Raw genomic sequence first — 15068 nt, 5'->3', positions numbered from 1 at the left:
AATTTTATTGTGTCCATTTGAGTAATCTTATCCCAGTTGTAATTTTGTGCATCATGATAAAAACAATTCGGTATTAAATGAAGAATGACACTGAATTACTCTACCGAGAGTTTTGGGTATTTTATGAAGCTTGAGAGTGGCGTGAATTACGCTGTGGTCTGATGTTCCAATGGGTGAACTAACTCCAAACGAGTGTATCTGTTTCGTGTTGTCAGTAATAATTAAATCTAGCAAAGATTTGGCAGTTTCAGTGACTCTCGTGGGTTCATTTATTAACTGTGCGAAACCTAATATGTCAATAATAGATTTCAAGTAAATAGTTTCTTGTTTATGTGGACAGAGTAGATCGCAATTGAGTTCACCAACAACGAATATTTGGTCGACTTGTGAATGTAGTTCCAATACGGCATCTTCGATCGCTGACAATTCGCTGTACGGTATGCTGGGAGATCTGTCTACAACAGTAATACCAATTGACAAGTGGTTCACATTAACAACAAGATATAAAATTTCCATATCATGATAATCATCGTTAGATTGAAAGTCAACAACTTTCACTTTAATGTGTTTTAAGTAGTAAATCAGCATGCACATCTATTTGTGCAATGTTACACATAAAAAATCGCCTTCCAAACTCAGTAATGGTGATTTTTTTATGTGTGGGTCCATTAAGAATGGTAAACATCACAATCAAGGTATTAATTCGAACAAATTGAAACTTAATTTGAACACTAAAAATCAACAAAACACGCCAATATGTAAAAATATAGATCAACCTTCAAAGAAATACAATAATAAACTTCCTACTAATAAATATAATGTACTCATGTACTCTTCCATCAAAATACACAAGGTTTTAATACAGATAAACAACTCCACTTAGCAGTACGGTTACATAATTCGTACAGAGATGTTGATATTATATTAACCATTGGCTTAGAGATGATGAGATTGACTATATTGCAATTCCAGACTTTACCTGTGCAGCAAGAAATTGTAGAACTCATTTGTCAAGAGGTAAATCATGTATTTTTGTTAAGAATAAAATGAAAGTTTAAAAAAAAAAAAAAAAAAAAAAAAGTGTGTTATGTTTGAAAAACTTAATGGAAAAAAAAAAACAGTTTGAATGTAGTATAATAGAACATACCTTTGCAAAAAAATATGTATTATTTGTGTATATAGGACGCCCGACAGTAACATTGAAATATTTATCAATAAAATAGATATAATATATTTTCATGTTAAAAAATACATTCCAATTATTGTAGGTGATTTAAATGTAAATTTTCTAAATGAAAAATTAAATGAAGGCTTTGAATCTTTACTCAAACATACAATTTAAATCCCTCAATTAAATTACCTAAACAAAACTTCCGTGTCTAATATTGACCAGATTTTGGTAAATCCATTAGTCATGAAGTAACGAAGTTATAAATACAGGATTTTCAGATCATGAAGCACAAATTGTAAAAGTAAACATTTTAAAACAAACACCTGCAACTATAGCGAAACCCAATGAAACAGCTATAATAACGAGATGTTTTAGTCTAAATAATATTAGTTATTTTGCTTATTTGCTTAGCTTGGAGACGTGAGATAACATTTATGAGCTAACCGACGTGAATGACGTATATGAGAAAATATATGATACTGTAAAGCATAGTTTTGAAGTAGCATTTCCAATAAAAAATTATTTTAGTAAAATAAAGAAGAAAAAAATAAAATGGATTACACCTGAAATCTTAAAAGCAAACATGGTAAATATACAACTAAATAAAACTAGGAAGGGTTACGTTACTGGGATAAATCTACTTCGGTCATTAATAATAGCAACCCATATTCCACATTTTTTTTTCCCGTAAAAGAATACTGTTAATCACATATCACCGCGAACTTAACACACATTTTCCAAGGTGATGCCTTGAAACGTATAGCTCCAGATAACTTATGACAGAGTAAAGTCAGTCCACATTAACATCGTCCAGATTTCAACACTGCGTAAGCAAGTTACATCAAGCAGATGAACGGAATTGCCATCTACCATTATTAACCCTAGAAAGTCCGTGCTCGCATCTGCTACGTGAAAGACCAATGAGGGCTCAAATTTACCCGCGCTGGTTTTAAGTAACTTTCTGAGTATGTTTGTTCAATCTGAGTTAACGTGTTTTAACTAGATTTCAAAAACGAAACCTTTCAAGGATTTGTGCTTTTCATTTGTGAAAAAACATACTAAATACAGTGCGTAGAACAGCTAATACCAAATTTTGTATAACATTATGCAAAAACTAGTATTGTAACTAACACTCGACAAGTTCTGTGAAAGCCGAAGTGTTTATATATGTATAAAGGAGAAAACTAACATTAAAAAAAAAATAGAAGTTTTAGATATAAAAATACAAATGAAAGCAGTTGTGGTGAAAACAAACGTGGGTAGCACCTATGACCAAGGGGGGTCAAATCGGCCCGCGCAACATTTTTTTTACAATAATAATAATAAAACAATGCAGTATATTCCAGTTGAAAAAACAAAAATTAACCTTTCATCAAAAGAAACAATAACAAAAAAGGAGAATCCTGAATACATATTAATCCATGTAAACTACACAAAAATATAAATCCATATAGAACTCGCGGGCAAAATTGACCGCCCCGCCCCCTTGCTCTTTCTAGGATTAATCAGCTATGATGAGTATATATTTTTTCAGAACAACAATGCTACACACAACACAAGCTACATCCCAACACTGTGATTGTGGCTGACCGTTCCAAACATTTGCGTGTTTCTATTAATAAGTATTTGTATGTCACCCCACTGAGTTTTCCCCTCATTTTTGTAGAATATACCGGAACATTTTAGAGACATACCATGCTGTCGCATGTAGTTAATACTCGTAGCTATCTATGCTACGAAACATGAATAATGACGAAGAGAGGGGAGGAAATCCGAAGCAGGAAGAGGAGATAAACTAAGTAATTAGCCAAGAGTTGAGTTGATTTTGAGTTTAACATACCGTTCAGTAGCTGGGCTATATGAGACGTGGACCTACTGATTAACGTGGAATCCGAACCACATGAGCTCCTACCGGGAATCGAACCCGGTAATTAGCCAAGAGTGTCGGAGAGAGCGTTAAAAAAAAAAAATCTCTGGTGTAGTCGTAAGGAAGAATGAAAGATTGAAACATAAGAAATTTCTTTAACATTGGCAGAAAGGAAGCCATCAGCAGTACTAAGAAAGACTTATAAAGAAGAAGTATAAAAAGGATATGGAAAATACAAGAATAAAATGGTGAAGGATTCACTAAAATGAATGGCGTATGAAAAATTTCGGGAAAGATCTCACACACTCGAGCGCGACAGGGCGACTGAGTGTACAATTTATTACCATAATCGTCGGTATTGTAGTTGAGCGTTTTTGATCTTTTTTTGTCATTGGTTGAATTTTTACTGAAAGAAATTTTTTGTGTTCATTAAATCTTAAATTTGTATTGTGATACGCCGCATATTCCTCTGATATCTGAAGATCATATTCACGCTTAATTTTGCTCGGATTCAAGCGGAAGTCAAATTGTGTAGGCTGAGTATCCTCGAATTTTGTACCAAACCTAGTTACTTATTCTGTTATAAGGATGAAGTCATGTTTTTAGTGGGATATATTTTTAAACGTGGACTTTTCAGAAATAGTTATTAAAGAAATTGTAGATGAATCAGGAAAAGCCGTTGGTGAAACACTTGATTATCTCACACAGAATTTAATATTGTAACCTTGTATGATTTTAGTAAATCAATATTGTGATATTTTGAACATGACTGTTATTCAACTTCCGTTTTGTTTTCAGGTACAGCAGCAGCGACCTTCCAGTTTGGTTAATTCCAGTCAATATTTGCAAGATCTTCCTCAGCATGGACTACATCATCATCCTCAGCAGCAGCAGCAGCAACAACAAAACTTACTTCATCATGCCCAACAAGCAGTAGCTCCAAATTCTTCATATTCCTCATCACCAGGTTATTCGCTTCATTCCCAGGCAGCAGCGTATCCATCTCCAGCGAGCAACTCGATATATTTACAGTCAGGTGGTTGTCAACAGTATCCTCGTCATCCTCCTCCTACAGCTCCTAAACCTCGAATCCAGCATTCAGCAAATACCCCGCATTATGAATCAGTATCTGAAAAGCAATATGGGCAGGTGACATATGAAGGAACAGAAATGCCTCCTGCACGACCTCCGCCTCCCGAAGATGGATATTGTGAGTCTCCACCACCACCACCACCTCCAACATCAACACATCCTCTATATCAACCTCAAAAGACATCTACAGAAGATCATCAAGATAACAGGTACTGACTTACTCGTCTCAGTGTGTCATTCATTAAATATGTTTGTGTACTGCATTTGGCTCAGTGTACTGTTAGGCGAATTTGTTTACTTAAGGAATTGATTTGTATTGATTTAAGTCTACGATTTGAAGATTTGGACGTCTAAACTAACACTTTCAATATTTTCTTTTTATCATTTAATGTATTACAACGATGATCTAGTACTATTACTGAAATGCTGAACTAAACGTTTACTATTGATATACTGAACTAGATATTACAGTATAGACCACAATAGTGTTTGATACACCTAGATTAAATACATTGTCCGTCTCAATAATCACTTCCAGTTGCGTTTAATAGTTACAGCTTTCCACGAGACATTAATGCTGTCCCTTACTAGGTATATTAATGTTGAACAACATCTTTTGAAGTACGATTAGTTGTCGCTGATAATTCTATTAGATTATTTTTTATGACCTTAATAAAAATTACTCAAAACTAGTGTCGTAGTTTGTAAATTGCCTAGAGAGTGCAGGAGACTGGTGAAAATTACCAATAAAGCCTAAAGGATATGCAGGAACGTAGAGGAGAAAATGCCTGAGTTATATATTGTGTGGGATCGGAAGGTGTGTATTCCATGAATAACGAAATTAGTTGTTCTTTTTTAAGTACAGAAGAGATTTTGATCTATTTCCAGGACTACTATTGTAAAGTATCATAGGGACGATTTATCACCCATTTGTGCTTGTTCCGTTGAGGGCACTTTTATGCTCCGTATATACACTGAATCCAACGTCGTCTTCATCGCTAGAATTAGTCCTGGAACGTCTGTTTGGAAAACACTGGAGATGTAGAATGTGCAGAACTCATTGTGTTATCCAAGATATTCTAGGTGATGTCAGAGAGAAGTGGCTTTCAGTGTAGGGTAAAGAGAAGAGTAACATGGACCTAATTCTGGCGAGTAATCGTGATAGTGTACGACGGAAATATTTTTTGACAAATTTTCCGAAACCATTCGTGAAGCATTCGGAGCATTCTCGTGATGTAAACACCACTGTCCAGATGCCCAATTTTCCGGCCGTTTACGGTGGAATTGCATAACTTACAACGAAGCTGTGAAGACCTCATTACTGGTTGTTTGGGTACATGAAACAAATTCCTGATGCCCCATCCCAAATATCTTCTTACACTACCACCACCACCACCACCACTACTACTACTACTACTACTACTACTACTACTACTACTACTACAACAAATAATAATAATAATAATAATAATAATAATAATAAACAGTAGCACTCGGAATCGGATCCAATCCGTAACCTCATTGCTTATCTTCTGTAATGGTATTGGGCAGGAATATCGAACTGTGGGCGGCCGTTTCCTTTAAGATGTGGAATAAGGGTAACGTTGATAACAGTCTATACGAATAGTTCGACAGCAGTACATACCGGAAATCTATGAGGAGAATTAAACTCACTGAGGTTCCGAAATGTTTGCTAATTAGCATGCATTAAGTTGAAGCGTGCAATGAAACACGAATTACCAATATGCACATCTTCAGTCGTAACAGGATAATAATCTCAGCCATAGAGATCTGGATGCTTTCTCCATGTTTTAAAAAAAGCAAGGGAATCACTACACAGGGGGAGATCAGCATACAAGTAATTACCGACCCCAGTAGTAAAATAAGTAATTGCAGTACAAAATCAGAATTTAAAAGTACAGATTATACGCCAAATACAAGAAAAGTTGTCTCGTGATAATTCAGTAGGTTGTGATTTAAAAGCACCCAGGAAATTCATTACAACTGAATCCGATGTAAGTTCTTCGTACAATTCATCCTTATACAGGAAGAGAGAAACAAACGGATTAATTTAGGTTACAATATTCGTAACTTCACATTAGATACAGGACATCATATTTCATACTCATGATATAACAAAACATCCAGGACAAGCAAGGTACGTCGCGAGGATAAGGAACACACGTGGGATGCAGAATTGTAATCGTGAAGCCTTAGATTACATATTAAGAAGTAAATGCTACATTACTTGCTAAGAAATGTTGCATGCTATGACCCTTCTACTTATGTTATACCACATCGGATGAAATACTGTTTTTCTTAAATCAATTCTAGTCAGTTTCTTTACCTTTTATTAATATATATGTTCTAGGTATAAAGGTAACGAAGGAAGTTCTGTCGTTCTTTTTGTGAAGGTCTGCGTTCAATTGGCCCTCACATCGTGAGTTGAATGCGAATGGAAATAAGGTGAAGGGCAATTGTTGGTGTGCGTATATCTAACATACTACCTGGTTGTGGCAGTTCAGTTACACCGTGAACTTGCGTAAGGACATAGTGAACATGGGACCTCCACAGAGGGTCATAAGGGCGTGTATGCTATACGAGTTCAAACTGGGGTCAAATACAGCTGCAGCGGGCTGAAAGATATGCCAGGCCTTTGGTGAGGGTGTCGTGACTACGCCGACAGTGCAGCGGTGGTTTAACAAGTTTAAGAACGTGATGAAACACTCGAAGACACACCACATGCCGGAAGAACAACACATGTACAAAATGAAGATCTTCAGGCAGCAATTAAAGCAAACAGTGGCCATACATGTAAATAACTGGGACTACAATTCAGTGTGAGTGGAGAAACCATTCGGCATCACCTCCATCAACTTGGGAATCACTACAAGTTTGGTCGGTGGATCCCACATGATTTGACTTTGGGCCAGAAGGCAGCGCGAGCAGACACCTGTGTTTCTTTGCTGTATCGTCTGAGGAAGGAGCCTTTCTGGACAGGATATTGACATGTGATGAGAAGTGGGTCCTGTACGAAGCTCCACGGCGCCGTCATCATTGTTCCAAAACAGCCGAAACTAGCACTGCACCAGAAGAAGGTCCTCCTGTGTGTTTAGTGGACTGCTCGCGGTATCATGCATCGGGAATTGCTAGCAACTGGTCAGAGCATCAATGCAACTGTGTATTGTCATGTTTAAGAAAAACTCAAGACCTGAAGCCAGCACCTCTGAATCACAAAGGGGTACTCCTGTTACAGGACAATGCTAAGCCCCACGTGACTAGGATGACCCGGAATACCATTCTACACCTTGGATGGGAAACACTATTGTATCCGCCATACTCCTCGAACATTGCACCGTCCGATTATCGCCAGTTTCATTCCTTGGAAAATCACCTTAGAGGGCGCCAGTTCGAACCCCTAGTAGAGGTGCAAAATGCACTTGATACCTTCTTACCTTCTTCGCTTTACGGCCCACCAAGTTCTACCGCGATGGAATCTATAGCCTTCCAGATCGTTGGCAGAAGGTCGTCGATGCTGATGGGGTCTATTTTTGATCTTCCAGGTACGTCTTACATGACATATCGATGTTCGAAGGTAGTGGTGAAAAAGCGACGGAATTTTCCTGGTTATCTTTATACTTTTCTCAATACACAGTACGTTTCTAATGTTTATAGTCATTTTTAGTTGTGTTTTCATAGTCCTTTCCCATGCATTACAGTACTTCACACGATACATTTAATGTACATTTTCTTTATTCATTTATTTAACAACCTCCATAATACTCTTCATTTATTTGTGTAGGTTTCTTGCCATTCTTATTTATTTTATCTATTTTCCTATTCACATTGCGTAGGAAATAATAGTTTTATTATAAGAATCTGATGATAAAATGTATTATGTAGCACTGAACACACATTTAATATGTATTTTAGATAATATACTCCAGTCGTGTTCTTTCGCATATAATCGTCGTGTAAAGGTGAAATGACATTTAAAATTAACGATCAATGCGTAAATACAATATCTTTCATAAGCAAACCTTTCACCATTTAATCGTTTCAAGCAGCAAAAGAACAGGAAGAATTATTTCGTGCTTTAGAAAACTTACCAAACAGAGGAATAAAGTATCTAATAAAGTTAATATATATATATATATATATATATATATATATATATATATATATATATATATATATATATATATATATATATATATATATATATATGTAGGGAGCTTGGCCCAGTACCGTACACCTAAGCATTTTTTTTTTCTATTCGCTTAGAAACCAAACAACAAATTGATACAAAAAAACACCCTGATAATAATCACAGCTTTAATAATAATATAGTATAACAAAATCATATTTATTATAAGATTTGAACATTAAATTTTTCGATTTTCTAAAATGCTCAATATAGCGTTGGTCAAAAAACTGTTCCCAGTACCGGACAGATTACTATAAATATTTGGTCTAGGAATTAATTCGTGCGGTTTTTAATAAAAATTGAAGCTTTATTTCAAAAACAAAGGAAATGAATACGTTAACAAAAATATTGTCCATCGCTAGCCACTACTTTCTCCCATCTTTCAGGCAATTTACGGATTCCGTGTCGAAAGAATTCCTCATCTTTTGACGCAATCTAATCAAAGATCCATTTTTCGATATTTTCTGAAGAAGTGAACCGCTGTCCAATCAAATCGTTATTCATGCAATCGATCAAGTAGTAGTCAGACGGAGCAGTGTCTGGTGAATATCGCGGGTGGAGTAACACTTTCCATCCGACATTTTCCAAATAGGTTTTGACTGGTTTTGCGACATGTGGTCGAGCGTTATCATCTTGATAAATAAGTTTATTATGCCTGTTATTCCATTCTGGTCGTTTTCAGGCCAAAGCTTGCTTCAAACGCATTAATTGTTGTCGATAGCGGTGTCCATTAATAGTTTCACCAAGTTTCAGAAGTTCATAGTACACCACACGTTTCAAATCCCACCATATATACAGCATAACCTTTGCACAATGAATATCTCGTTTCGGTTGTGAAGGACCTGGTTCACATTGCTTCACCCAGGCCTTTTTTCGTTTAGGATTCTCGTAATGAATCCACTTCTCATCACCAGTTACAATTCGATGCAAAAATCCCTTCCTTTTCTGTCTTTGAAGCAGCAATTCGCAAACGGTTTTTCTTCTTTCAACGTCTTTCTTTTCAATTCATGTGAAACCCAATAAGACATCTTTTGAATCATTCCTATGGCTTTGAGACGTTTGGAAACTGTTGTTTGCTCAACTCCAAATGCTTCTGCAAGTTCGTCCTGCGTTTGACACGAATCCTGATCAAGCAATGCTCTCAATTCTTCATCTTCAAATTCTTTTGGCTGTCCAAATTGCTTTTGGTCTTCCAAGCTGAAATCACCACCTTTAACCGTGCAAACCACTTCTGACACGTTCGCTCAACTAGAGCATGGTCACCAAACACTTCCACTAAAATATGATGACTTGCGGTAGCACTTTTCTTCATGTTAAAGCAATGAAGAATAACTCCCCGCAAAAACACTTTATCAGGCACAAAATGCGCCATTTTCAGTTGAAGAAAAAATGTTGTTGTTTCCGCTTCAAGCAACTGACATATACTAAACAAGATGCTCAATGACAGTAGTTTTCAACGCATGTTTGGATCAACGAAACTATGGGACAATAAGCTAGTTACGCCATCTTTTGTAAAACCGCACGAATTAATTCCTAGACCAAATATCAAATCGGAGAGTGGTTGGGAATATGCAAGCAAATGTTATGTTGTAGTTGTCAAATACAATTTATTTGCTGTAAGTAGTATTACATTATCCAGTTCTTACAATATTAGCTGACAGGATGAGCTATATTATTACTTTCAGTTTAAAAGTATGAACAATGAGTACAAAATTAAAAAATAAAATAGTGTTTCACCGTAACAATGTTTTTCTCCCTACTAAATTTTACACAAAATTGGCTACTGTTAAAACCGATGGTACAAGTAACATTTACAATAATAATAAAACTGACTACAGTAACAATAATGTGTAGGAAGTGCTTCATTTCAGTAAGATTACTGCGTACAATTTTCACAAATCAAGTAATCAATATTTTTACTGTCGGCACTCGCAACATGTGACCATCCTCGACAACTGCAGCACTCTACCCAATTCTCCACAAATACGACACTCCCTGAGAGTATTTTCCTCTGCTCCGGAAAAAGAGAAAAGAAAATAGAACAAATATGATTGAGGAACACAAGAAATAAACATCAAATTTATGTTAAATCGTCTATGCATGGATTCAATTCCAAACCCCGATGGCAGAACTTCCTTTGTCTTTCTGCGATGAGCTTTTGTAAGTCAAAAGTTTTCTGCAGGAATTCTGCAGAAAAAAAAAACACTTATGATTCTTAAAAATACGCTTTACGCGACGTAAAAGACAGTTCAAACTATATTTATGCAAGTAGTCCGTCCATTTAAGACATCTACACATAGCAGGCATGTTTTTATACTTTTCTGTTGGCTATTTTTTCTCCTCTGGCAATTTTTCTGCACAGGCGCGGCAAATTTTCTGCGATCACATCGCAGATCGCGGCATGTTCTGCTATGGGATTCCAAATACACATACTCGTACATTTATTACCTTATACACAGGTTAACCATTTGTTTCAATCAAGTGTAAATTATTACGCAAAATAATAATAATAATAATAATAAGCGATAGTAAATACAACAATCATTGTTCGTAATACAAAATTGAAATACAACCTTTCGTATTTCAGCCAATAAAATAAAATACTATTACACATATATACAATTACTAGTATATGTATGAAATTATTATTAATATTATTATTATTATTATTATTATTATTATTATTATTAAGTCTTTTGGCAGGTCCTGGGATTAATGAGGGTTATTATTATTATTTTTTGGTTTATATTTTATTTTAGGTTTGGGTCTGGAAATGTTCCTTCCACGTTTCTCGATCTTCAGTTTCCTCTTTTAACTCGCAATATTTTTGTTCCATTCGTCAAATCATCGATCAGTTGTCTTGTTTTCTTCCTGTTCCTCGTTTTCCTTCTATCTTTCCTTCTATGGTGGTATGAAGAAGATAATTTCTTCGCAAAATGTGTCCAATCCAATTGGCCTTCCTACGAAGAACGTTGGCTAAAAGCATCCTCTTCCCTCCTGTCCTTTTTAAAACATCGTTCGTGACTCTCTGTGTCCATTTTATCTTGTCCGTCTTTCTCCGACACCACATTTCGAAGCTCTCTAAGTATTTAACTTCCTTAATGTCCAAATCTCTGAACCATAACTAATTATGAAATGACCATAACTAAATATAAAACTTAAGTACAGGGCGCGCTCGGTATTCAACACCTATGGGCTAGCAGGGTGTTGAACTACTGGATATCTTTGTAAATAACGTGGGGACGGTTAGATTGAGTGTAAATACGTAATAAAATGACATTACTGTTATGTACTGTACTTAAACGCTTTTACTGGTAAAAATTAAAGTCAAATTTAGAATCATATTTTTCAATCAAAATCATATACGGGTCATTCCATATGAAATCACCAAATTTGAAACTAAAATATGTTCAAAATGTTCTAAATTCATATATTCTAAGCTTTATTCAAATTTTGTGCATTTGTTGTGGTAGTCAAACATAACACACCTATAAAATGTTACAATTCTACCTCAAAGGGAATTGCTGTAGGAGCCATTCGAAATTTGGGGGTTTTGTGCAAATTGAGGGCTGGTGGTTTTCCGCCTTCGATTTAAAGTACTGAAACCACTAGATCTCTGGAGATGTTGAAGTTATTTGAAGATGGTTTTCACTAAAACAACCTTAGAATTTGTAGCAATTAAAACATTGTAGTAATGAACTTCCCAAGTGGAGTTAAGCATATGAATTTCACCATCAAAGAGAAAAAAAAAGGAAAAAAAAGATCAAAATTTGGCAAGTATTTCTGAAAAAGACCCATCTAACACCAACCTCAAATTTTCAAAATAAGTAGCTCTGGTGTTTCTCTGGAACATAAAAACATTAGGAGGGTGTTGTTTGGCATGTTCAAGAAAACCAAATTACGACACAATGTAAGTTGAGGGCGGATTTAGGCACTTTTTGCATAAAACACCCAAATTTCCAATGACTGTTCTTAATTTTCTGTGTTGAAAATTTTTATAATTGTCAAGACTGGGGAGACTGAATAAATGAATTGTGCCAGATATCTGAAACTTCAAGTACCATTGCTGAAAGGACTCATATTCTGTCATTAGTTTTGAAATCAAGAACGACTATGAAAACTATTGAAACACAACCGAGTATCTCGTTCTTAAAGCCCAGAAGATTAGAAAGGAGCATTGTATTTTAGCCAAACCTGGTTCTAAAAAGGGATATAGTATTCCTGAAAACTCCTTTAATTTACTCACAGAATTATACAATAGTGATGAAGTGCCCTGAAATGCTGGATTGAGTGTCAGTGTCAGTACGCATATGAAATTCATCATCAAATAGAAAAAATAATGTCAAAATTTTTCAATTACTTCTGAAAAAGGCCCACCTAACATCAATCTCAAATTTTCAAAATAAGTAGCTCTGGTATTCCTGTTTATCATAAAAAAAAAAATAGGAGGGTGTTTTTTGATACGTTGAAGGGAAAAAAAATCAAGTCATATTATTTAATTTTCTAGTAATACGACTTGCATGGCTAAGTATGTTCCTCTACAATGGTTGATGATTCGTATGAAAAAATAATAATAATAATAAAAACAAGTAGAAACTCTTCCTTAAAAGTAATTTATAAAGTTATTTTTGAAACAATATGTGCCTATTACGCAACCTATGTACTACTGTTTGATTTAATAAAAGAAACTCTGAACAATAGTGAACTATCGTTATATAATACACAAATAACATTTACATGTTTGGTTGATTGTAAGCAATTTGAAACATTGAGCCTAAGATCTCTTATCACCAATTTTAGAGAAGATCATCTCAGTAGCTTGAATTTCTTCTTCAGAAATGCTGTAATTTCTGCCAGTACCAGTTGAAATACTGGGTACTCCAATATTAATGATGCAGTTTTCGTATGAAATCCAGCATGTGTCAGGTGTTTTTGGCTAGAAAACATTTCGTGGGTCCATGGGGATGAAGGAAATTCACATTAGTCACGATGCTCCTGTGAATTCTCAACTATTTTTCCAATCCACCATTTCTCTTCAGAAATTCACTCAATAAATTGCTCACATGAAAGATTAATGTCTTTCGATTCTGCTCAAGTATTTAGAGTGAATGTTGTCCTTGAAGAATGTACACGAATGACTTCAAGTTTCAACAAGCTGATGTGTTCATAATGATGAATTTTACGCGTCCCTTGCAACGTTATGGCTTTTCCAGTCTCTTTTGAAGCATTGGACAAAAGTTTCCAACATATTCCAACATAAAAAAGCGTTTGGTTATAGTTTGACATTGATTGTAGTGTGACAAAATTCGAAGAAATCGGCAGTAGTAACAATCTTGTCATCCAGTGGCCTCTGTAAACTAGCATGTCTCGCGAGACATTTCAGTGTCTCAACTATGTCATCGCAAGCACTTTTGCCGTGACTTGTGGCAAACTAGTTCCACTAACAAGTAAGTAAAAATCACTCAAGCAGGCATAAGTTGACAATTTTTTTTTTTTCCTTAAGTCTTTATATCGGCTGCTGACCCATCTCCAAAGTAGATAACGTGTTTAATTTGAGCTAAAATATCGTTAACATACTTCAAAAGAATAATTTGAAAGACATAAAATGTAACTGTATCGTGCTTTAACATATCACTGACACAACATAATAAAACATTTGATAACAGAAGTTACAGGATCTCTTAGGATGTTGCATTTAAAAAGTTTAGAATGTTGTACAGTTGAGCAGAATGTTGGTCCAGTGCTCCTGTTAAACTTTATCTTGAATAATACAGGAGTAATTTTCAGCAAAATCAACTATAATTAAGCATGATTTGTCATCCAAAGTCTCTACTGTGTGTATTTGAAGTAGTCGCTCTGAAATGTGGCTATGAAGTGATGCTACGCTAATTTGTCATTTTATTCCTACCAAAATCAAATGAAGTGGTCTGTATCTTTAATCATTGTCTCCATTTGGATTTTGTCAGTTTGAATCCAATGTTTGTACTTATATCTTATGATTAAGCAGTTCTTTTAATGCACGCACAAGATACTCGGTTGTTTGAAATGTTTCAATAGTTTTCATAGTCGTCCATGATTTTGGAACTAATGGCAGTACCTTCAGCAATGGTACTTGAAGTTTCAAAATTCTGGCACAATTCAATTATTCAGTCACCTCAGTCTTGACAATTGTAAAAATTTTCAGCATGGGAAAACTGGAAACAGCCATTGGAAATTTGGGGGTTTTATGCAAAATGTGCCTAAATCCGCCCTCAACTTACATTGTCGTAATTTATTTTTCTTGAACATACCAAAAAACAACCTCCTAATTTTTTTGTGTGTTAAAGAGGAACTTTAGAGCTACTTATTTTGGAAATGTGAGGTTGATGTTAGGTGGGCCTTTTTCAGAAATACTTGCCAAATTTTGACATTATTTTTTCTCTAATGGTGAAATTCATATGCTTAACCCAACTTGGGCAGCTCATTACTACCATGTTTTAAATGCTACAGATTCTAAGATTGATTTAGTGAAAATCATCTTCAAATAGCTTCAGTATTTCCAGAGATCTAGTGGTTTCAGTACTTTAACCCCTTTGGGATCCTGGCATTTTGGGCTATTTTTTAGACTTTCAGTCAAGCAGCTACTGCATCGTCACTATTTATCCTAGGATCATGGTCCATACCTCGTTCTCTTCAGAATAGCGCGGGCTTTCAAATGGTATCACTTGCATGCCCATACCATATACCAGAAG

The 15068-nt window shown here is 35.3% G+C and overlaps 1 protein-coding gene across 2 annotated transcripts in view; it reads left to right on the top strand.

Moving 5' to 3' along the window:
* LOC145686316 (uncharacterized) overlaps positions 1–15068 on the top strand; it is a 245840-nt gene that overhangs the window by 79947 nt on the left and 150825 nt on the right. For both annotated transcript variants that reach the window (XM_081759515.1, XM_081759514.1), the window contains exon 6: positions 3837–4339. In XM_081759515.1, the coding sequence (XP_081615641.1) occupies positions 3837–4339 (503 nt within the window). The remainder of the gene's footprint in view (positions 1–3836; positions 4340–15068) is intronic.

Source organism: Thermobia domestica, chromosome 5 (assembly GCF_964235325.1).
Source record: "Thermobia domestica chromosome 5, izTheDome1.hap1.1, whole genome shotgun sequence".
Classification (NCBI taxonomy): domain Eukaryota; kingdom Metazoa; phylum Arthropoda; class Insecta; order Zygentoma; family Lepismatidae; genus Thermobia; species Thermobia domestica.
The sequence above is the reverse complement of the archived record's forward strand: the minus strand, read 5'-3'. Positions and strand labels throughout refer to the sequence as shown.